General features: G+C 44.3%; 1 protein-coding gene across 2 annotated transcripts in view; it reads right to left on the bottom strand.

Moving 5' to 3' along the window:
- The window catches only part of LOC119170733 (uncharacterized), a 153641-nt gene that overhangs the window by 92235 nt on the left and 37958 nt on the right, over positions 1-23448 (bottom strand). For both annotated transcript variants that reach the window (XM_037421981.2, XM_037421982.2), the window contains exons 7-11: positions 18297-18413; positions 9482-9566; positions 3775-3982; positions 1938-2061; positions 510-594 (exon numbers count right to left, since the gene is read on the bottom strand). In XM_037421981.2, the coding sequence (XP_037277878.2) occupies positions 510-594; positions 1938-2061; positions 3775-3982; positions 9482-9566; positions 18297-18413 (619 nt within the window). The remainder of the gene's footprint in view (positions 1-509; positions 595-1937; positions 2062-3774; positions 3983-9481; positions 9567-18296; positions 18414-23448) is intronic.

The raw sequence follows: 23448 nt of genomic DNA, 5'->3' as shown, positions 1-23448 counted from the left end.
GAATCGAAGAACACAATCACTGAACAAGCAACAACAAACGCGTCAAGAAATTTCACGTGTTTCCTCCCGATTACAACGCACAGCTGGCCCCTTGAAGCAGCAAAGGATAGGCCTCGAACCAGAGGTATCGTAGCAGACGATGCACCATTTCGCCATCCACCTATCAAGGCTGCCGAAAAGTAAAGCTGTGCCCCGCCGCGGTGGTCTAGTGGTTAAAGTACTAGGCGGCTGACCCGCAGGTTGCGGGATCGAATTCCAGCTGCGGCGGCTGCGTTTTTGATGGAGGCGAAAATGCTGTAGGCCTGTGTGCCTAGATTTGGGTGCATGTTAAAGAACCCCAGGTGGTCGAAATTTCCGGAGCCCTCCACTACGGCGTCTCTCATAATTATATGGTGGTTTTGGGATGTTAAATCCCACATATCTAAAAGTAAACTTGTAAAAAGTTTTGAACCACCTTTTGGGCTTGGTGAAAAACACAGTCAGGTAGGAACTGGCAGCTCACTACTCACCAAGACAGCACGATTTCCACTCTTTGCAACTGGTTCCTCAAGTGAAAAAAGACCAATAAATGAGCACAGATGGAAGGCGTTGGACCTGCGAAAAATGTGAACACAGAAATACTGTTACAACTCTTTCTGCAGCCATAGATAGTACTCATCACATCATGTAATGTTGTTTTCAGCCTCGATCTTTTGTCTTCGTGTTACCGAACAACTGTTAGACGGGAGACCCACGTTAACTTGAACTCCAGAATCTCAATATATGACGCAAGTTGAAATGTTTTTCTTTTCATTGTATTCTCTTTGCACTTTTTACCCCTTACGTCGAAAATAGTTTGCACTGAACTACGCGTTATTTTAAGGTCTCTATAACAATACCCTGACAATAGGCAAGTTGACAGAAGTGTTTGCTTTCGATATGTCAAGTGCAACTCCAATAGCATTATGAAAAGAGTGGGAACAAAGCTATGCATTACTTTTCAGCCTCCCACAAGCAGGTTGTCTTGAAAGTGAGGGAAGCTTTGCCTGCGTAGTGAGCGATTAAAAAACAAGAGTGCAGGCAACTTCCCTCTTTCTTACTCTGAATCACTGCTAATAATATCGGGGATTTCACGTCCCGAAACTACGATATGATTTTAAGAAGGAGGTCTCTAGAAATATTTACCACCTAGTGTTCTTTAATATGCACTTACAATGCACAGCACACGGGACTTTAGCATGTAATCTCCATTGAAACGCAACCTGTGCATCACTGATAGCACTGAGTGAAACATGGATTCGCTCCGCTGCACACAGCTACTTGAATTTAGCCTTGAGCAGCAATAACATGCTAGAAACATGCCTGCAAAATGCATGTTTTCGTCGTGGTGAACGAACAAGCTTCTTATTGGACCAGATAATCTGTAGTAAAGCATACATAAAGAATGCACAAAAGCATGCATACATTGGACTGCAAACGGCTTGGCCTGCGACGTTGAGAGCAGTGTAAACAATGTACTGCATGCAACTAGCCAGGGCTGATTCGTTCCACTTGTCAGTACCTCATTTCAGTGGAACGGTGTGAGTTTATTGTGAATGTGGTTTCATTCACTTGTGAGTTGTACACAGCAGTTATCACTCAACACGTGAAAGGCCCAATTCGTCTCCAAAGTGGTTGTTAGCACTTTTTAATAAAAATACACAGAAAAAAAGAAAAAAAACATTTGATCGCTAAGTGCAAGTTTTTAAGGGCGAATTCATATATAATGAACTACTGATATAATGACCACGTATCGCGGCAGTTTTGAGTTCATTATAAACAGGTTTGTGACTGTACTTGCACAAGAGCTACACCTAACAGGTAGTTATCTCGACAATTAATTCTACCTTAATGATAAATGGCTTGAAAATGGGGTAGAAACTAAAGAGGGTGGAGACAGACAACGCAAAATGTTTTACCTGAAAGTGCGTGGCATCTGAGCCCGGTACCACTGGTTGATGTCAAACACTGACAGGTATGTTCCCAGTACGCGGCTACCCCGCACCAGTTGCCAGGAGATAACCAGTAGGTCTTCCACATGCTCTGCACATGGAACACAGCATTGCATACAACTGCAAATTCACAAAAATTTTTCACAGAACTGAAACTTTTGACTGTGTTACCCAATTAGCAAGAAAAAGCAAACTTAATTAAAATAAGCTGACCCCTTTAGAGGGCTTTTCCATTGCGTTCTTTGTGTCCTCTAAGTCAATTCCTTCTCTGCAGTGACTTGAAAGTCCACAGAATGCTGTCGAGGATCTTGCATTGCATGACGCATAGTGCGATATGGGGCAACTGCTATGCTGTACAATGTTACGGAAGGTATGCAAGTGGTCCCGCGATTCCCATGGTACGGCACAGAAAACAATACAGTAAAACCCCACCCCTATGTTCCTCAAAACTGTGTTTACCTGGCTGTCACATCGCTTTCCACTGGCCCAGCATAGCTTCCATAGAATATAATGTATTAAAAAGTCCACTGCTATGTCATAACTGTACGAGTGTTCTCGTACTCGTACAATACGTCTCCTGTGTGCTCAAAGCCAGCTGAGCCGCCACATCGATTTTTCATGCAGTTTGGTCTGGCGTTGTTATGGGTGCTGCTAGCGCATGAGTGACATTAGTGAAAACCCGAATGTGCTCTCAGTTCCTCTGAACAAAAACACAACCTTCACAATTAGCACAAAGATGGCATCTATGACGTACAGTCACTGACCATATATATTCCAATGCTTCAGACGTGCTCGTTTCTTAAGATGCCTTTGTGGCACGAACACACATCCGACTGCAGTGAAACCTCCTTATTGTGTACCTGCCCGGAATGGCGACCTAACTAAAGGCACTACGTATTTACCACCAGCTACAAATTTTCTCGACGCTCGCCATCTCTGCCAAAAAACGAATAACTACAGAGCCACAGCAAATATTGTTCAAATGCACATTTATCAGTGTTCGCCACCCTGCCTGTTTTTTTCCCTATGATTATCTGCAAAAATCACCACAATCTCGCGAAACTTGAAAAAATTAATCGGCTGATTTTCGCACTTATCAAAATGACGGAAAATCATTTGCAGCACATTGTGACGTATGCAAGTTCAGCGATGCAGTAAGCTTTCACGGTGTAAAATGTCAACGTGATATGCAGTTGGTGCGCACTAACCAGTAGGCATAAGATAACCATTACAGCTTAAGTGGTCCGTGAATGCACCAGTTTTTATGAAACCGTCGAGGATTCGTCGCAAGTATGATTTAATCACTAGTACGTTTAAAGCAGGCATGTACTAACGATTTTTCGCTGTACTTCAATTTTAACTCGCAACCGAATATTCAGACCCCCCGCAGTGCACCCTTAAACGCTTTGCGACTCTCTGGAAGCTCCAACACTCATAAAGGAACACGTGGACACTCATACTTTAACTTTTGTGAGGAATTTGGTTGTCTACTAGAAGTCATAGCAGTTCAAGCCAACAGTGCTACATCATCTTTTCGAGGCACCGACTCAAGCAGATGCGCAATAAATTGACACCACAAAGCGACATCCTATCATCTTTCTTGCAGTGCAGTGCCCAGGGCCTTGTAATAAATATTTAGAAATTTAACGCACTTTCCAACAGTGCATCGTATCAATTCGTGCTTAAAGGGATTGCAGAAAGCACCAATCCAAAAAAATGGCTATTGTTATGAGCCTACAGCAGTCAATGCTGTTGAAGGGCGTCATTGAATAAGCTCCAATCACAGGCTCTCTCACTCACTCACCCAAGCCGGGCCTCGCAGTGCCAGCAGGCGACATTGGCCTTTCGCTGGTTGAGCATGTGTTGCTTGGTGACCACATCGTACGGAATGACAGGATGCGTGATCCTAGCACCTCTCCGTCCCGTGGAGACAGGCCTGCAGTACACTCCACATCTGGCACCACGTCAGGCACCAGCGAATACTCAAACATTTGGCGACCGGAGACCAAGTCCTGCGAGAGGTACCCGCCATCAGCCGTGCCCACAGATCCCTAAATACATGACAAGGAAAGTACTCCAAGCATATGATCCGTGAAAGCACTAAAGCTTCCCAAGTGGCAACATATAAGTAGAACAAAACATTGCCACTCTTATGCATTTATGTATTTATTAAGAATCTGAGAATATTCCAACTTTCGAATATTCTCACAGTGGCGAATCCCCAGTAGTGGATCCAGAGGGGGGTGGTAGAGGCTGTGAGAAACATTGTCATGAGGTCGTCAAGCGTACAAGTAATGGTGTCGCTAAACGTGACACACTTTTCTCGAGTATGCGCTGTGCGAGCAGAGAGTGCCAGTGGCTGGAGCAATTACGGACACCTAAATTGTTCAAATAGCTGCTAATATCAGGGATGGCTGAAACAACTGCGATGACAAACCACCTCGAGAAATGCCAACATCCGCCGAAATAAGGAATATGCTGCGCTTGCTTCAAAAATAAATTGAGTGCACCGGCAGAGAAGATCGGCTCATGCGATACATCAAGCAGATGGAGGACGCCTTCCTAGACCCCGAGTACAACTGCAAAGCAAACGTGCATTCGGCAGTTTTACTCAGCTAAATAAAATGGCAGCGCCACAAAAACACCATTAGGAAAAATATAACTGCGCTAAAAAACTAGACAAGAGAACGAAGTGGACAGACGATTGCAGACAAACAACTGGTTTATTGGAAAAGTACATCACCCTATTTTAAACAAACTAAGTGCATGCACAATGACAAACATGACCATGTGACAAGTTCCAAGACTTCTATCAACTAAAAATGAAATCGTGCTCTTTGCTGGAAAGATACACGAATGAGTCCCTGACGCACTTATCAGGCCCGTATCTAGCCCTATTCAAGATGCCTCCAAAATTTCTCTTGCTCTCTGGCTCTTGGCTCGCCCTAACACCTTGGTTCTGCTGAAGATGGGCTAGCTTCCCTGCATGCATGCGCCACAATGCACTGGTAGATGCCTCTCACTTCAGTCTCTTAATAAATTAGCATGCTCCACCAAATGCACGTTAATACACCTTCCAGTCTGCCCCACACAAACCATTCCACAGGTCAGGGTGAACTCTTAGACCACTCCCTCTGTACAGGGTACATTCACACAACCAGCTAACGCTTCATGCCTCTTGATTGTTAATTTTTTCTCTTTTACACTTTCACAAGAAGAAAGATTAGAAGCTACCACTGAAGAGCCATTAAGTAGTAGAGATTTTTCTGAGAAGCACTCAAGTTTTCCCAACAAGTTACCTTGAAAATCCCCTTATCCCGCAATTTTCCCTGGTTTTTACAACTTTGAGTTAACGAGGTATTACAGTATTGTCAACATCAGAGGACATTTGCTGGGCGAGCACAACAGCCCAACTGGAGCCTGGCAAGAACTATTCGCAACTCTAACTGAGTGCTCGCCACCTAGCGGCCGTGCCTGGAAATGGCGCTAACAGGGCCAACCTTGATAGGAGATATGTTACCACTTAGCACGCGTTGAGAAGCGGCTGCATAGTTCCTTCATTTTCACCATGCCTCACGTGCAAGTCTGAAAAAGAGGAAAGCGATGTCCAAAGACCATGGCAGTGCGCTGCAACGCATGGAATTGCAGAGGAAAAATGGCAGCCTATCGTTCTATCATTTCCCGAAAGAATCATCCGACGCACGACTGAGAACGGCACAAATCAGAAACTTACGCCGTCAGGAAGGAAGCGCGCACGCCACATTTCCTTAAACACACGCTTTACTTTCAACTCTCCCGCCACTGTCTATCCTCATGATGATGATGACAGCGACACCGGCACCAACAGTGGCATCATCTCTTGACCTTCCAGCTGCCGCCTCCACCACACAGTCCTTACAATGCATTGAAAAGAAGGTGAACACTGCGGTAGTTTGTTAAGATCGATCTGCTTCTCCTCAGTGAGTACACCATTATTCAGCTTACGTTTTTTTTTTACCAATACTCGCGTTTCTAAAAGTGCGGAATATAGTTTTGTTTATATAAGCAAGCGCTTTAGGAAATTTGTTGCATTATGAGTGCAAGTGTATTTTTTGCATACGCTTATTTTCTGCACAAAACATAGTGTTACCCAGTCTAAATTTAGCTGCTGTAATTCTTCCCCCCAAACATTTTTGATTCTGTATGTGTGAAAATACACCAACACAAATGCGTGCGCAAAGGTAGTGCATGCGTAGCATGCATGTATGTATGTTTGTGCATATTTATATCATGTCCATGCATGCATAGCGTGTGTTCATATATCTGCTTTGTATATCGTCTAATGCTAACATGAACAAGTCAGTGTGCGTAAGCATATGACTTTATTAGAAACCTAATTAAATGGATTGGCAAACAAAAAGAAAGGAGCACACCCATTACAAACGAAACCACGATTTGTCTTAACTCAAGATACACTGGCCCAGGCATAGCTCGGTTCTGTAATCAAATAAATGGCATGTGTATTCAGCTTTTGATGGGGCAATGAAACTCAATGGGAAACATAGAATCGGCAGGATGAGTTCCAGCTTAGTTACTTCAAAAACTGTCAAGGCCTTGCCTGTAGCAGTGTAGAAACGCAGCGCAAGAGTGCTAGCACCTTTGGGAGAGGTCCGCCACACAGAGTTTCCTTCTTCAACTTTGGCTTCGCTAGACGGTTCTTCAACTTGAAATAAATCTAATGCGGTTAGCCAAAAAACTCGATGTTTGCATGCAAATTGCATCTATTTCCACTATTCTGCCATGAAATCCTTTATGCCGAAGAAAATGAGGCGGTCCATGGCCAGCACCTTCACGCCTTCTACGAAGCAACGCGACCCGACACCACAATCTCGAAACTTCAGCACAGCGCCAAGCGAAAGTACTCTCTTGACCCTATTAGGCGTAGCCATCTTTGTTTTTCGACCAGTGTTGCCAGCACACGAGCGTTTTATGAATCTCGTGATTGTTTGTCATCCTTCTCGCTCTGTTGTCGGGCTGCTCTCAAGGTGGTTTTGACTATTTACGCCAAGAGTGTCTTCCTTTTTCCGCGCTCAAAGCACCCGCATCGTTTTATTCTTCACTGCCCACGAGTACCCCGATTTGGAAACGGTGCATTCAGAGTCCCCGAAGATTGAGCGCACGCAGTCTCAGGTGCTGCCCAATTGCGGGACACTAGCTTCTTATGGCATGTGAGCGGACATTTCAAACAGACACAATATTGTTCTGAATTAACGATTTTAGCATTAATTATACGATGCGCAAGACTATTGACAGCTCAGTTTTCTGATTATCAGCCACTAAAGCTACAAATTGCAGTAAAAAAGTCTCAAACAAACTTTCACTGTTGGGCTTCCTTTAATGAGGGGTGGAAGCGGGCTTCAGTCTTTTGGAGCAGTTTTGGGGCAGCTTTGGAGGAGTAAAAGGGGCGTTTTGGAGCAGCTCTTGAGCACCAAAAGGCATGTTTTCGTGTATATAAATTTAGTTTCAAAGCAGATTTCTTTGGTCACACATCACTGTTAATTAGAATTCTCGTTTTCTCTTTGCTTTCTCAGCAGCACAAAAAGATTCAGTGGTTTTTACTAAGCATTTATTGCTGATCAAGTGACCAGACTTATCCCAAATTATGTATGAATATGTATATATATATATTATATCTTGCAACACTAAAGTTGAAAGCACAGCCACTCAAAAGAGAAACATAAGCGGTGCTCTCAACAGCTACTCAGACAAATAAAAAATTTATTGTTAAAATGTTGCAATGTTCAAAATGTGATTAAAACACTGCATATACCATGAACAGCAACTCAATACTAGAGACGAACTAATATATTAAAAGTTATCTTCATACTAAACCGATAGGGCTTTATAAAAATAAATGTAAAAACTTATGTTTCGGTCATCGAAGTGCCACAGCCAACATAAGAACCACGAAAAAATTTAGATGAGCTCGCCACGCCACTGCTAGGCAATTACGTGATTTTTATTTATTAGGATAGGAACTACATGGGCACTTGACAGGTTTTCACCGTCACTGCCATGTTCTGCTAAAACTACAAGTTGGTAACATTCCCTGTGCATCATACGTTTTACCCGCACGTAAAATTGCGCAAGTTGGGGTGGTGAGCGTTGCGCAAGCAGAGATTAAACGACGCAGCCGATCTCCGTCGCTTAGAAGCGACGGCGCAAGCGATACTACCCTATTGCGTGTCAGACCTGCCGTCGAATGCTCAATCAGAGTGGAAACACCCCGCCCGTCTTAAACGAGCATGAAAAAATATGCGGGGAAAGGGGGGGGGGGAGGGGAATCGCTCGAGCAGCAGTAGTTAACTTTGATTCTAAGGGCGTGGTTGTGATAAGCTGGCACGCACGCTATCGGCAAGCATCGGAACGCGGCCCATAGACCGTTCTACATGGTGCGTTCTCTACAAAAAGAGATTGTGCGATAAGAGCTCTTCTCTCTGGAGCGGCCGTAGGTCCTTTCTCAAACCAGCATTTTCCAGAGTGTTGCGATGTCGGATTCAAGAGCGTTAGTTTTCAACCTTTGTATTGTCACTGGGTCGTGAGGTTGACGAAGGCAGCAGCCACTGTTTTCAAGAGTGAACCTTATTTGGGAAACCTGTGCCCGGAAAACAAAACGTATCTCTACAAGCAATACAAGCTGTAGACTGATAGCTGCAAACCAGAGCGTCGGCCATCGATAATCTGCCAAGCAGTTAAGTGCATCTACATTTCTACATGTGCCATCGAAGATTTCCGCATTAGGCTAGCAACTGTGTAAGTTCCAGGACATACTGTAATGTACTAGTGCGCGTTGTGCGTGTAATCTCATCGGAAGGTTCCAAGATTATCTAGATTGTTCCCAGTCATTTGGGAGCGGATTGTGCAAGACAGCGTTACATGCGTAATGGTGCGGTAGCAAAAATAGAAACAGCGTGCGGCATTACTATTACCATTACAAATGGCTGCTATTGCCATCATCACTTCACCGGTGAAACTGATTTTTACTTTTTCAGTTTATATGGTTTGGCTAACAGCTTTGCTGTTAAAACATATATAGAGTCGCATAACAAGGTATGCACACAAACACCACCTTAACAAGATTCACGCATGAACCAAAATATGACGTCACCAAACCAATTTGATGTGGACGCAGTTGCGCCCTTTGTGTAGCCTATGCGTGTTGCTTGGGTGAGGATAAAACTCTACTAAATTTGGCGTTGCACGCACAAATTACCGTTTAGGCGCCGCTTGGCGTAGCATGTCAGATTGGTGCAGATTGGCGCAAATGGCGCAGCATTCCCACCCCTGTTTAATGCTCCCTCAAGGACAGTAAATAATAAGAGTGTTTTTATCCAGCTCCATCAGAAAAATGTAGTTGCTGGGGCCAAGAATCAGGGTCGCAACCTCAAGCTAAGAGTAAATTCACTTTGCCAAGCAAAAGGTCTAGGCTTTTGTCTAGCAAGCCTACGCGTGAAAAATTGAAGAGAGCCAACCTTATAACGGTGGTGCCCATCCTCGCCGAGCTCCTTCTTCGAAAAGGTCAGTGCGTGCATTGACGTCACAGCAAAACTGCTCAATCTGTTCGGAGGGAAAGAGAAAAAGAGGAAAGCAATGATGCCATTGTTCACACTTACAGACACTAGCTTTGTCTTAGGTACTGTTCTAATCGTGTCTATTCACTCACGATACTAGTATTAAAATTTATTCCTTTAAAAAAACTATTCTTTGGCAGGCTGGACTTCGTAAAGATTAGAATAAATTCTTAGGAAAAGCAGTCCAAACTAACAATTGATTGATTTGTGGGGTTTAACGTCCCAAAACCACCATTTGATTATGAGAGACGCCGTAGTGGAGGGCTCCGGAAATTTTGACCACCTGGGGTTCTTTAACGTGCACCCAAATCTGAGTACACGGGCCTACAACATTTCCGCCTCCATCGGAAATGCAGCCACCGCAGCCGGGAATCGAACCCGCGACCTGCGGGTCAGCAGCCGAGTACCTTAGCCACTAGACCACCGCGGCGGGGCGAAAGTCCAAACTAACAAACTCATTTAACTCAAATGAAAGCTTTTGAGCCAAGGAACTGCTGCAACAAGTTTCAAGTCGCCGAAAAACAGTCTTTGGATTTACTCACAGTTGCCAGTCGCACAGTTCTTTGATGCTTATGCGGAAGTTCCACGATAAAGTTGACTTACAAGACTTATTTAGCCAATGCACAGCAGCAACCAAAATTCGTGACGGCATAGACGGTTTTTTTCAATACTTAATATGGCGCGCAATATTTGTAACACAAAACATGAGGCCACCATCAATCAAAGTGTCGAAATTCAGGTTGTCAGATATCTTTCATGGCATCTCATACCACACTTCTCTATTCTGTAGTGAGTGACAGCTTTTGATGCTGCACATTTAGTGAATTGAGTGGAATGCAAGCACTTCGGTTTTGTGAACATAAAAGCATTGCTACTGATCATCTCTTAAGCAACACATAAGTTCTAATGACAACCCATAGTCGCAGAATCGACGCGACAGTTTCAATAATTCCACATCACCACAATGCGTGGCAGCTGCATTTGTTTCGGCATCACGCGTGATGAGCAGCTGCTGCAAAGAGGACTTCATACATGCCGACGTGGTATCGAATAGTGATCACGGCGTCCCAAGTTCAAGAAAAAAGATCTTGTTTGGTTCACTGACACTAGCTTTTCTTTCATTACATCATATTATCCAAACATTCTTGGGGTACCTTTAGTGTAACAACAAATCTAAATCCATCAGCAAGAACACCTTGTTTAATAATAATAATAATAATAATAATAATAATAATAATAATAATAATAATAATAATAATATAAAGGAGCCCCAGTGAGATGTCCCCCGGTAATGAGATGACCCGAATTTTACAACAAATCAGTTTGGTCCCTTCAAAACGATTATAGAAAATTAGTCACATGATGCTGTTTTACACCACACTCTCTTCATCTTACGAAAACCCTGTGGTACACTGATAAAAAAAAAATTACCTTGTTTTTTAACTCAAAAGTAATTCACACTAAATTTATACAGGTTTAAAATAATTTTGAGTAACCAGCTACTTAAAATAAAACTGGTGTGCCCCTAAAAAAAAGAGGAAGAGGCAAGTACAATTTGCCCTAACTATAATAGAATATTTATTCTCCTCACAGTTGATTGATATGTGGGGTTTAACGTCCCAAAACCACTATATGATCTCCTCACAGTTTACCTTCCTTGGAAATCAGATTTTTTGACATCAGTTATTTTTTAATACACCTGGAGTAACCAGCTATTTAATATAAGACTGGTGTACCCCTAAAGAAAAAAAAGAGGAAAATACAATTTGTGCCCAACTTATAATAGAATATTCATTCTCCTGACAATTTACCTTCCCCAAAAATCAGATTTCTTGACATCAGTAATTTTTGGATACACCTCGATATTGCGCACGTTCCTGAGCTACTGCTGAATCTGCATGGTGTATATCAAGCTGGTCAGCAAGATCGTACTCGAGGTCAGAATATTTTCCAATTTTCGGCTTGTGAAAACATTTCCTGGTCGACAAGCAGCTGAAGATCTCACTTTACTTGCAGTCCCAGGTCTCCCACACACAGAAAGGACATGACGCTGCAACTTATAGCACATGGACTAACTCTTTCTTCGTGAGAGCATCGAATATTCAGGTGACGGATCACCAACTGCAATTTCTTAAGAATAAATACAAGGCACACAAGAATCAGTTGCGCATGACGTTATCCTAGGGGAACTCGCCGCAAAATATGCTCCGTTGCCGCATTGCGATTGCAATGACGCTATACGTGACCTCTCTGACTGGAAGCTATTGTCAACATGGTTTTGGCTTCATTTTTACAAGCCAGCAATTTTCAAACTCCATTTATTGAAAAGAAGATGCAATTTGAATTATACTTTGTAAGCAGAGATTAATGTTTCATTTATACTTTCCATTAAATTTTTAGCTGTGTATTTCAAAAATATCTTCTTTCCTTGGGATACTTCAGGACTGTGCGATGGGGCTTTTTTTTAGGGTATGTATAGCACCACAACCTATATTATTAGATTTCTGATAATAAAATGCCTGAATTATAAGACAGTCTTGCGTGGTCACCTCAAAATGGTATAATCAAGGTTTCATTGTGTTTGAAGGGTTTCATGTCCCAAAACCACAATACAATTATGACCACAAAACGTACTGCAGCAAGACATTCTTTGGGCTAGTTGGAAACTGATCATTCTGAATGCCAAAAGTGGTGCACAGTACGGAACAGGCAATAGAGAAGAGAACAGAAGAGAACGACTGTCCGTCTGTCTGTTCTCTCATCTAGTCCCTATTCCATACTGCACCCCACTTTTTGCGTTCAGAATGATTATGACAGGTGACATAATGGAGTGCTCTGAAAACTCTGCCCCCCCACACCGTTTTTTTTCTTGTGCACCTGAATAATAGCACTACCCAGGCCTCAAGCATTTTCGCCTTCATTGAAAATGCGACCTACTGCAACGAGGATTTGGTGCTGCAACCTCAGATCAGCAGTAGCATCATAACCACTAGACCACGGTGGTGGGTAACTACACGATACGACATGTCGAAGTTTGGTTTAACGAAGCTTCTATTTACCGGGGAAAATTGCCAGTTTTACTAACTCCGTGATACCGGGTTCTAACATTACTGCATACTATTAACGGGCAACGCTTGACAGTGCTGCCCCAAAGCTAGCTGTTGCATCTTAGCACAGGACTGCTTCAAGTGTGTGTTGCCTGCCAAAACGAAAGCAACATTGCCTTTTGAGTTTAGCCTACACGTCTGATGGTAAGCCAGTCCCACTACTTTGCTCTCCTTTTCTTGGGAAGACAATCTTAGCATGTTTACTAATGATGTGCTGGATCAGCCAAGTCTGGGAAGCAGCTATTTTTATTGCTGAAAGACGATAACCTCAAAATAAATGCACAAAATGAAAATTTCTTGCTGAAAGCATGACTTACATTGAGATTTAACCACAGACTAGTTTTTATACGGTTCAAGTCGCAACATAGTGTTATAAGTAGGGGTGTGCAAATATTCCCATTTCCCAATACATTTTAATAGTGTTTGCTATTCGTTTAGATTAGCCCCATATTTTTACTATGCGAAAAATTCCCCAAGACAAATAAATGTCCGCTTGACAATAGCCTGTCAGTATTTTAATATGCTTCACCCCATCCCACTCTCGCATCACGGCAAGCGACCTTTCAGACTCTGCTACTGTTGCAAATGTATTGGCTCGAAAAAACGCCGGTTCAATAAGGAGATGCGCTGCGCCGTTACAGAGGCCCCTTCATATATTACCTCGCTCTTTTCTCAAGTTTTATTATCGCCCCATTACACATGCAAGTGCTGTCTTGTGCAAGCACGCCGACTGGCTAAAGGACCATCGCCATAACCTTAGAACCTTCCAATGCGATTACGCACCCAACAAGAACTTTACAGCTTCTTCTGGAACTTAAGTGGCTGCTATTGATAGCGCAAAGGCATATGTATAAATGCCGATGCACATCACAGCTTGTCACTTATTCGACGACCGATGATGATCTGACTTTCTGTTCACCAGCCACAAGTTTGGCCAAATAAACAGTTTCACCTTGGATGTACAGTCTTCCCTTTGTCTCCGTCACGACCCCGTGACAATATCTTTAATATGCTCCACCGCATCACACTCTAGTATTGCAGCAAAGCTGCCTTTTAGAGTTCTGCTATGGTCGTAAGCTGGTTTAAACCTATGTAAAAGAGGTGAAAGTTTTTATTGTCGCTTCTGCCATTTTGGACCAGACAAACAACGTATGATGATTTTCAGCATCCAAAATTTCAGATTATTAAACACTGACATCTACAGGGCAGACTAGGAACTCTGAATTTGTGAGGGAGCACGCGCACCCAGCCTCCCTTTCCCTTTTTACGGCAGTGTGAAAGCCTAGTTGGGGGAAAACCCCCACAGCCAGCGCTCGAGATTCCCCCTTTCCCGGCGGCGGAACGGGTTTCCTCTTCCTCAGCGAGAAAAGGTATTATTCTCGACAGGGAGAGGGAAACCGGGTGAGTGGACAAAACTAGTGTGCGGACGGCCGCACGCTCTCTCTGACACCGGCCAGGAACCAAGGAGGTCGGACCCGCAACCCCTCCTCGAGCAGAGGACGTCAACGACCAAGGAGTACGCGTCTACCCTTGTTTTCTGTACTTTCTCCTCGCGACATTTGCGCGCTATTACGAACGTCTAGCAATTAAGCGTCGTTATGTTGACCAAGCCTGTTGCGCTATTACGAACGTCTAGCAATTAAGCGTCGTTATGTTGACCAAGCCTGTTGCCTTATTTGCCCGAATCCGTGTAGCTGCGGTGAGACGAGCTACGGATAGGGGACATTAATCGTGCTGGTACGACTGTGTGCAGCTGAGGCTTTAGTTAGGCTTCTGCGTCAGCCGTACATAGGACAGACCCCCTACATCTGGCGCCCAACGTAACGAATTTGGCAACACGGCTAGTTTGTGGACGTGAGCAACTACCGATGCTCCCCCACACGAAGGATAACAGGCATGTCAGAATTCCAAGATTTGTCAATGTTGTCTGATGTCGCACGGCAGAGTGGCGATCCTTTGGCTAACACGGGGGCACTGTTAGGACCTTCCGACAGCGTAAAGTTTGGACGTTTCACGTGGGATGATCAGGAGGGTGCAGAGACCGCGTTAGCAGAAATTAGGCCTACTACGGAAAACATCACGCGTAGCGCTCTGGCATCTTGCGACGCGAACAGAGAGGGGCCGCCACAAGTTGCTCCAACACGTGCCGCAACTGAAGGCAAGTCTGCACGGTACGACTGTGTGAGGTACGACTGTGTGAATCGTGCACGGTACAACTGTGTACGGCTGAGGCTTTAGTTAGGCTTCTGCTTTAGCCGTACATAGGACGAACCCCCTACAAATTCGAAGAGAGCATGCCCTTGGCAGACAAGGGCGTGCTCCCTCAGTGGAGGAAATAGTATCTTTTCCTTTCCCATGCAAAGTGTTGACACTCAATTGGGTGCACCGAATCATGCAAATAAATACAATTCGGTTTCTGTATTATCTCACCCTTGATTGAACCGCCAGGGAACACCACCCTTCCTGCAACTCACCAACCAAGCCAAAAACAAAAACTTCCATGTTCATATCTCGTAAGAATGTGTTTAGGAATCCTCTGTAATCTTTCTTCTGCTATTTCATTTGAAGTATTCAATTAAATTTTCACTTACATATTAATATTTAAATTTGTTTTGCACCCAAAATTTTGCTATTTATACAGCTTTATTACTAGTATAGGTACACAAATGATCATAGTTTTGAATATTTTTCTAGTAGTGTTTGCTAGTCGATTCACAATGAAACTTACTATTTGAACTATCGTGTAATGAACGAGTGCAGAATAAATGCACCCCCAACTTCAGTCAACAAAATTTTGATGATTCCCCCCCCCCCCCCCCCCTCGCATAACAAACGCACTCTCTACATTCATCCGTTGCAGTCCCGCTAACCGACACTTGGCGCCTTCTTGCCCATTGGATCTCTTACGTAATTTATTATTATGCTGACCCCTTTTCGAGTTGCACTTTCCAGTTTGTTATAAACAGGTTTGACTGTTTTGGAAAAATATTCGAGAAATAACTTAAAACATTCTACAGTTAAACCTCGTTATAACGAGACGGGCTATAACGAAATAATGGACATAACGAGCAAATCCTAATTCCCCTTGAAAGTCCCCATACAAACCAATGTATTCAAAACCTCGTTTTAACAAGGCAAAATTTGCCTGTTATGGGATATAATGAACAAATTTTGTTAGGAAGTAAAATTTTGAGCTAATGTCACGACAGTGCACAACGCGAATTTGAGACGGCGCACAACGCGAGAACTGTATTTAGCAGTTCAAAACTCCCGCCACGCGCCCTCCAGCAACGCGCGCAAAGCAGACGGCACGCGCTGTTTCCGGAGGAGAGGTCGCTGCATGTGCGCCGCTTGGCTACCACCGATAGCGGAGCGCTCCGCAGCTCCGCGAACGTCTCGCCCTTTTCTTTTCTTTTGTGTCTTTTTTATATTCTCCCTCTCCCCTTTCTCATGGCGCTGAGGCGCGCTTCCTAATCTTACATACCCCCTTCCCCTTGAGTAACCGGTTCCTAGAGGGCAGCGCAAAAGAGCGCCCCTTCTGCCCCTTCCTCTTCAAAGTCACTTTCTCTGCAAGTGTTGTCGCTCGCCGACGTGAGCCGCATTGCTTTTGCATGCGTGTTTCTTCTCTTTTTCGACCGCTTCCGCCTTATCTTTTATCGTGCTGCGCTCGTGATTCCAGCAACATAAATGCGCTAGGCGGGAAGCGAAATCGCATAACACTAGATCAGAACGCGGCTATTATAAGAGCCGTCGAATCGGGGACCAAGAAAGGCAACGTGGCAAGAAACTTTGGCGTATCGACGAGCACACTGTCAACCATCTTGAGCAAGCAGGAGTCCATCATCGATGCTGTTGCACGTGGTGTGAAAGGAAGCGCTAAGCGGATGAGGGCACCTGCCTTTGAAGCGATCGAACGGGCCGTTTTTAAATGGTTCTTGGACACGCGGGCCGTGAATCTGCCGGTGAGCGGCGCCTTGCTGCAAAGAAAAGCGAGAGACTTTGCCTGCATCATAGGCTATGACAACTTCGTAGCAAGTTCGGGTTGGCTCCAACGCTTTAAGGAGCGCCACGACATTGTCGGGAGAGCTGTCTGCAGCGAATCGCAATCTGTCGACGAAGCAGAGGCTACCAAGTGGGCGAAAGAAAACACCGTGCGGCTGCTAGAAAAATACAGCGCGGAGGATATTTTTAACGCGGACGAAACCGCTCTCTTTTTGAAGATGTTGCCGCACAAGACGTTAGCCCTCAAAGGCGAGCCGTGCCACGGCGGCAAACCAAGTAAGCTGCGGATCACTGCCCTACTTTGTGCAAACATGACCGGCTCTGAGAAGCTGCCAATTTTCGTAATTGGCAAAAGTGCATCCCCTCGCTGCTTTAAGGGAAAGAGGCAGCTCCCAGTCAAGTACGTAGCCAATCACAAAGCCTGGATGACCAGGGAGATTTTTTCAAAATGGCTTTGCGAATGGGACAAGAAGCTGGCAAAGGCGAAACGCAAAGTGTGCCTTGTTTTAGATAACTGCACCACCCCCCATATCGCTGCCGTGCTTCAAAACATCGAGCTGCTGTTCCTTCCTGCCAACTGCACAGCAAAAATACAGCCGCTTGACCAAGGGGTGGTTATGTCGCTGAAGGCAGGTTACCGCAAGCGTGTGATAGACAAGCTCCTGCTCAACATAAGGATAAAGCGAGACACCGATGTTGACTTGTACGCTGCGCTCAAAATGCTTCAGGCGGCGTGGATGAGTGTGACGGCGACCACGATCGCAAACTGCTTTCGACACGCCTCATTTGCCGCCACACCAGATGCCAGCGATGAGCCATCAGACGAGCCCACTGTGCCGGACGGTTTTGCCACATCAGACGAAGTCCTGCATCATGGACGGCACTTCGTGACGCCGGTGTCGTGCCTGACAGCGAGTCGTTTTGCGACTATGTGAGTGCGGACTCAGAAGTGGTGGCAACGGAGCAGCTCCTGGATGACGATATTGTGCGCGCTGTCAGTGATCCTAACGAAACCAGTGACGATGACTCTGTCGACGAACAGGAGACAAACGTGCCGACGGCGTTGGAGGCATTAGACGCGGTGGACGTACTGCGCCGCTACTTCGGCGCTCACGAGAGCGGCGAAGATGGCTTGAACATTGCGGCCGCAGCTGAGCGAGCCATCGTTCGCATCAGGAAGATGCATCAACATCCAATTACGAACTTCTTTGCAGCTAAGTCTGCCTGAAATGCAAGCTGTGTATTTTAAAGTGTATTAAAACAGGTGCATGACTTTTTCCTTTTTATTTGGGAATGCGGTTATTTTGTTGCATACCACCGTGCGGCGGGATGCTATTTCGCCCGCTATTTTTTTGGGGTAAGTACAGTGCATAATATTTGCGGTAAATGCCCGCTACGGCTATAAAGAATATTGGTTATAACGACCAAATAGCGGCGGCCCTCCAATTTCGTTATAATGAGGTTTAACTGTATTCGATTTGCACATACACTTCACACCCAAAATTTTGCTATTCGCACAATGCTACATTTGGAAGCAGCTTTACTCATGTGAAAGTAGCACACTGCTGATAAAACTTGAGTGAGTAATCGCAGCCACGCTGACTCACGTGTTGCCTGCAGATGTTTGGGCTGACCACAGGTAGCAGCAGCAGCGGGGGTCATTCTCCGGCTCTTGCACGGCCAGGGACACCACAGGAAGGTCTGACTGGAGGGTTATCACCAGCCTGCACATGAAGTCAAAGCCAACAACATTTTCTTTAATTAACAGGAAGCACGAGCCATGGCTATCGACAACTGTAAACATGTTATCAGTAAGCGAAAAAATATCAAGTGGCATTCATCTTCATCAATTTATGGGAAGGGTCATAGGTGATCACTATTCACTCCTGTGTACAACAGCAAAGAGAATTCGTTACGTCAAACTCCAAGCACAGTTATGTTCTCACTGTACAGTAGACTCTCAGTAAACAAAAATCTGTTTAGTGAAGCTGCTGCTTAAATGGAAGAAATGCTTCTAACAAGATTGGTTTTGTTCTTGCATTGTGTGGCCCCGTTCATCTTCAGTAAACGAAATTCCTGCTAAACGGAACACATTTTACTGGTCCCTTCAGGTTTTGTTTAATGAGAGCCTACTGTATACTAGCCCAAGAAAAACGCAAATACACAGGTGACACAAGTGGAATTGAATTCTGTAGTTCCACAGGCCAAAACCTTGATACACATGTTACGCATGCTGTAGGGAGAGACTCCAGAATAAGTTTGACCACCAGGTGCTCTCTTAACGTGCACCTGGACTTAAGCGCACTGGTGCTCTTCAAAATGCAGCCACCGTGGCCGGGCATAGAGCCCTCCTCCTTGACCTTAACCTAACAAGTAAATAGTTGCACTGCTATCAAAGCACATAGGATCCAAATGTTGGGCTAATGCACGATGCTTCGAGAACTCAAAGAACTCCCACAGTAAAAATGTCAGACAACAATTTCAGACCCTTCATACCACTGTTTGATCCCCCACTGATCATGCATAATCTTCTAAAAAAAAAAACTGAATTCAGACTTGCGGGAGCAGTCCAACGTTTTCTAAAAGACTTGGAGCACTGAGAATTCGAACAAGTTGCCAGTCATTATTGCAGGAGTGGCTAACGCAGCTGTAAGCGAAAAATTGCATTCAACAAGGCCTTTCGTTGCAATAAATGCATGAATCACCACGTTTTGCATGCATTGCTCCCTAGGAAGCTCAGTAAAAATGAGGCATTGTCAAGTGAAATTTCGCACACGAATATTCAACATACCATAACTTCTGTGCAAATGAATCAATAACATTTATTTTTGCTGTACCACACACAGTTCTAATTCTAGATTAATGTGATATGCTAATTTACCTTGTAATTTTCTCAGTTTATATAAGAAAATATTGCTACCCAGATGGCACATGATGTATTTAATATTAAAAAGCTGGTCATTGTACTGGAATAATTGCACATTTGAAATCAGTACACAAATATACAAAAATGCAACAAGTGTAAATAAATATACCAAGAAATAAGAGAAAGTGAAAGTAATTGCCCCATGAAATCCCATTGCCCTTTCGTAATTTTGCTGAAACTTTTTGCTTTTTTTTTTCTTCCTTAGTCAACATGCAAAATAGACGAAATAGATATCTAAATCCCGTAGATTACTGAATACCAAGTCAAACAAGTTTTAAATACCTTTACACTATTATAAATCTTCAATAACAGGAAATGATGCCAAAGGAACCATAGGGGGCACTATTCGTAGTTTGCAATTGAAGTACAGCAGACACTGTAAATTATAACTGTTTAAACAAAACTGCTGCTCAAAATGAAACTGCCTTAAGTATGGTCAATTTTATGGTTGAAATCTGGATCGCTCTTTATCTCTGAGTAAATGAAACTATTCTTAAGTGAGACATATATGTCTGTTCCTTCAATGAGATACTACAGTTTACCATATTTACACGCATAGTGAATGCACTTGCATAATAAATGCATCCCCAACTTCACTCATCAATGTTTGTTTTTGTTTTCCGCATAATAAACACCCCCTACATTCATACATTACAGCGCCCCATACCGACACCTGGCGCCTGCTTGCCCGTTGGATCTTGTCAAGTTTTTTATTTATTTATTATGCTAATCCCCCTCAGCCCTTCCCCCACCTTAACTGCTTCAGTACGCCTTTTTGTTTTTATTATGACAGCAATTATATGGACAGTCTAAGCTGGTTTTTGCTGTCCCCTCCGTTGCTGTCATGCACCCATATGTATCTATATATATATAAAAACTCAAGAAAGAGAAAAAGCCGCCCGTGCTCAGCACCCAGCTCATCGTGATGCGCTAACGCACGCTTGTCTCCCACACGTACTTTGCCCCACGGATGGTGGCGGGAAGGTCAGGTGCTTGTGTGCGCGCTTATCCTTTGGTGGGAGAATTGTGTGCCTTAGCTTTTCACCAGAACGATTGTGTTAGTTGCCGGGGCCACAAAGGTCACTTCGCTCCCTGGGCAGGCCCTGTTTGCGAAAAGAGCACGTTTTTCAAACACAGCGAAGTAGCAGTTGGGACACTCGTTAGTTCACACTCATATCTGTACCTGTGATTACGCTTCGTACGTCGTTTTTGTTTAAAGAGCGCATTAAGCATCAAGCTGTAAACGTTGTCAGTTAGCTCTAATCCTGTGTGTGTTCTTTTCATGCGTCATTTGTGCATGAGCAGCGCGCTGCACGTTTCGATCAGCTAGCAATTTTCTCCGTTACATTCCAAGTTGTTGCTATCGCATTCATTGCTTCGCCCTTCTGGCAAGACTGTGACTTTTTATTTCTATTTGTGCATGGCACGTCCGCTGTCTTTTTTAATTATCTGTGCACGACAGCAGGGCTCACGAACTAAGCAAGAGTAAGTACACTGCCGCTGACAAGCACATAATCAGCAAAGGTCACAAAACTGCCTATGCCAACCAACGCTCACTTCCCGCAAATACGAAACATTAAGCCCCAAGCACATGCATGTGATGTTCGAGCTATATTGGCAATTTGCTGTCGCTATGGCTGTCACGAAGGGCCATTCATTGCCATAGCATCGCAGCCATGTCGTAGGTTTCTGCAAACAAAACATAAAAATCGCTTTTCGCAACAATTTCCACAACATGGTAGCATGCTGATTCTCGGTTTGATTGAAATATGCTCTTCATGCTTCATAAGTGCGCATACTTCAAGGAACACAAGATGCAGGCTATTTTTTCTACAGCTACCTTTCATGTGGACATTGAGGCGGCGGCTGCATTTCGTCATTGATCTTGTTATCGACGGTTTGTTGTGATGCTTCGATGGTAGCTTGCAGCAATGTTAGTTACTTGCGGGTACTGTCAACGTCGTGGTCACACTAGTCAAGAAAGGTTGCCACAAAGAGTTGGCAAAAGTGTGTCCTAGTGTCGTAGCACATGCTTCTGGGTGCCTCTCGAGATCACAGCAGATATCACTGTTGAGGTCAAACGATTGCGAGAAAAGAAAACTGCGAAATGCTTCTATGGAGTACACGGGCAGCGCGGGGACAGCTTGCAGAAGACAGCGTCATCAACCACCGAAGATGTGAGTGCAACAAAGAAGCTGTTCACGAACAGTGTATGCGTATGTTGATAGCAAAAGGTTAAGATACCTTTTCTTTTTAATCACCGCATGGCTTGCTCATCCCCAAAAAATTTCATAAAATTTGCCTTGCACAATAAACACACCCCCAACTATGCTTGATTATGTGAGCATAGAGCTAAAGCTGGATATAACCAAATAGATAAATTTCGTAAAAATTCGTTATAAAGAGGATTTCGGTATATGCAGGTGCGATGCAAAAATTTGGAAAATAAATGCGCAAATTAAACAAATGGAGGACTGAAGGCAGAGCTAACCGAAACACTTATTTTACAGTAAAAAACTACGTCATTATTGCGATAGCAATTATATAGGCACTCTCCGTGGGTTTTCGCCATCGCTGCCATGTTCCGTAACAAGTCCAAATTGATAACATGTCCCTGCGCGTCGTAACTTTCACGAGCGGGTAAAAGCACGCGAGCGCTGCTGAAGCAGAGATCAAATGAGTCGGCCCATCCATATCACCTGTAAAGTGCATAAGATAACATCTCCCGCGTGTTATAACTGCCGTTGAATGCTCAAGCAGAAAGTAAAGCACCCGTCTTGAACGAGCATGAAATGAGGGGGAGGGGGGATCGCTCGAGTAGCAATAATGAACTTGGATTTTAAGGGCGGTCCTGATCAATGGCGCGCTTGCTATCTCGGCGTGTACCGATGCGGTTTCAACGTGAAGGGACTGTGTAAAAAGAGCACTTCTCCCTAGAGCGGCCGTATTCGCTCAAACCAGTGTTTTGAAAGAGTTCTGCGATATCGCATCCAAAAGAGTTGGCTGCCAGCCTTACTTATAACATGACAATTTTTGCTACCACATTCATTGCATTGCCTTCGACGCGCCGTCGCACTGCCAGAATTAATCGCCTAATCGCGAAAGCTACCAGCCTGCGACCTTGCGGCGCCGAGCAAGATGAAAGCATATGATGAGTCGACCTCCGAAGATCTGTCGACATCGTGGTCTGTTTGCATTAGCGCTTAATCTAAAATTCATTGAGTGGTGATGACACGCTTGTTGGAAATTAAAAAAAGTCACAGTTTCGTCACAAAGGTGAAGCAATTAATGACTGTAATAGCAACAACTTTGAATGTAACGCTAAGAACAGCAAGTAGATCAGAACGTGCAACGCGCCGCTCACGCACAAATGACGCACGAAAGCAACATACACAGAACGAGAGCGAAATAACAACGTTTATCGCTTGATTAACACACTGTTTCAACAAAAACGAGGCACAAAACGTAATCACAGGTACAGATATGAGTGCGAACTAATAAGTGCCCTATTTGTTACTTCGCTTTGTTTCAAAAGCACACTCTTTTCGCAAATGGCACCTGTCCAGCGAGCAAAGTGATCGTGGTGCACCCAGCAACCAAACACAATCGTTCTGGTCAAAGTCGAAGGCACGCGATTCTCCCAACCGAAGGATAAGCGCGTGCGCACAAGCATCTAAACGCCCTCCCCCATTCACAGGGCAAAGTAAGTGTGGGAGAAACACACATAAGCACGTCGTGACACGCTGGGTGCTTAGCGCGGGCGGCTTTTTCTTTTTCCTTTCTCGAGTTCTCATATATATATATATATATATATATATATGAGATCTAACAGA

This window comes from Rhipicephalus microplus, chromosome 2 (assembly GCF_043290135.1).
Source record: "Rhipicephalus microplus isolate Deutch F79 chromosome 2, USDA_Rmic, whole genome shotgun sequence".
In the NCBI taxonomy this organism is placed as follows: Eukaryota; Metazoa; Arthropoda; class Arachnida; order Ixodida; family Ixodidae; genus Rhipicephalus; species Rhipicephalus microplus.
This window is presented reverse-complemented; position numbering and strand designations above follow the sequence as displayed.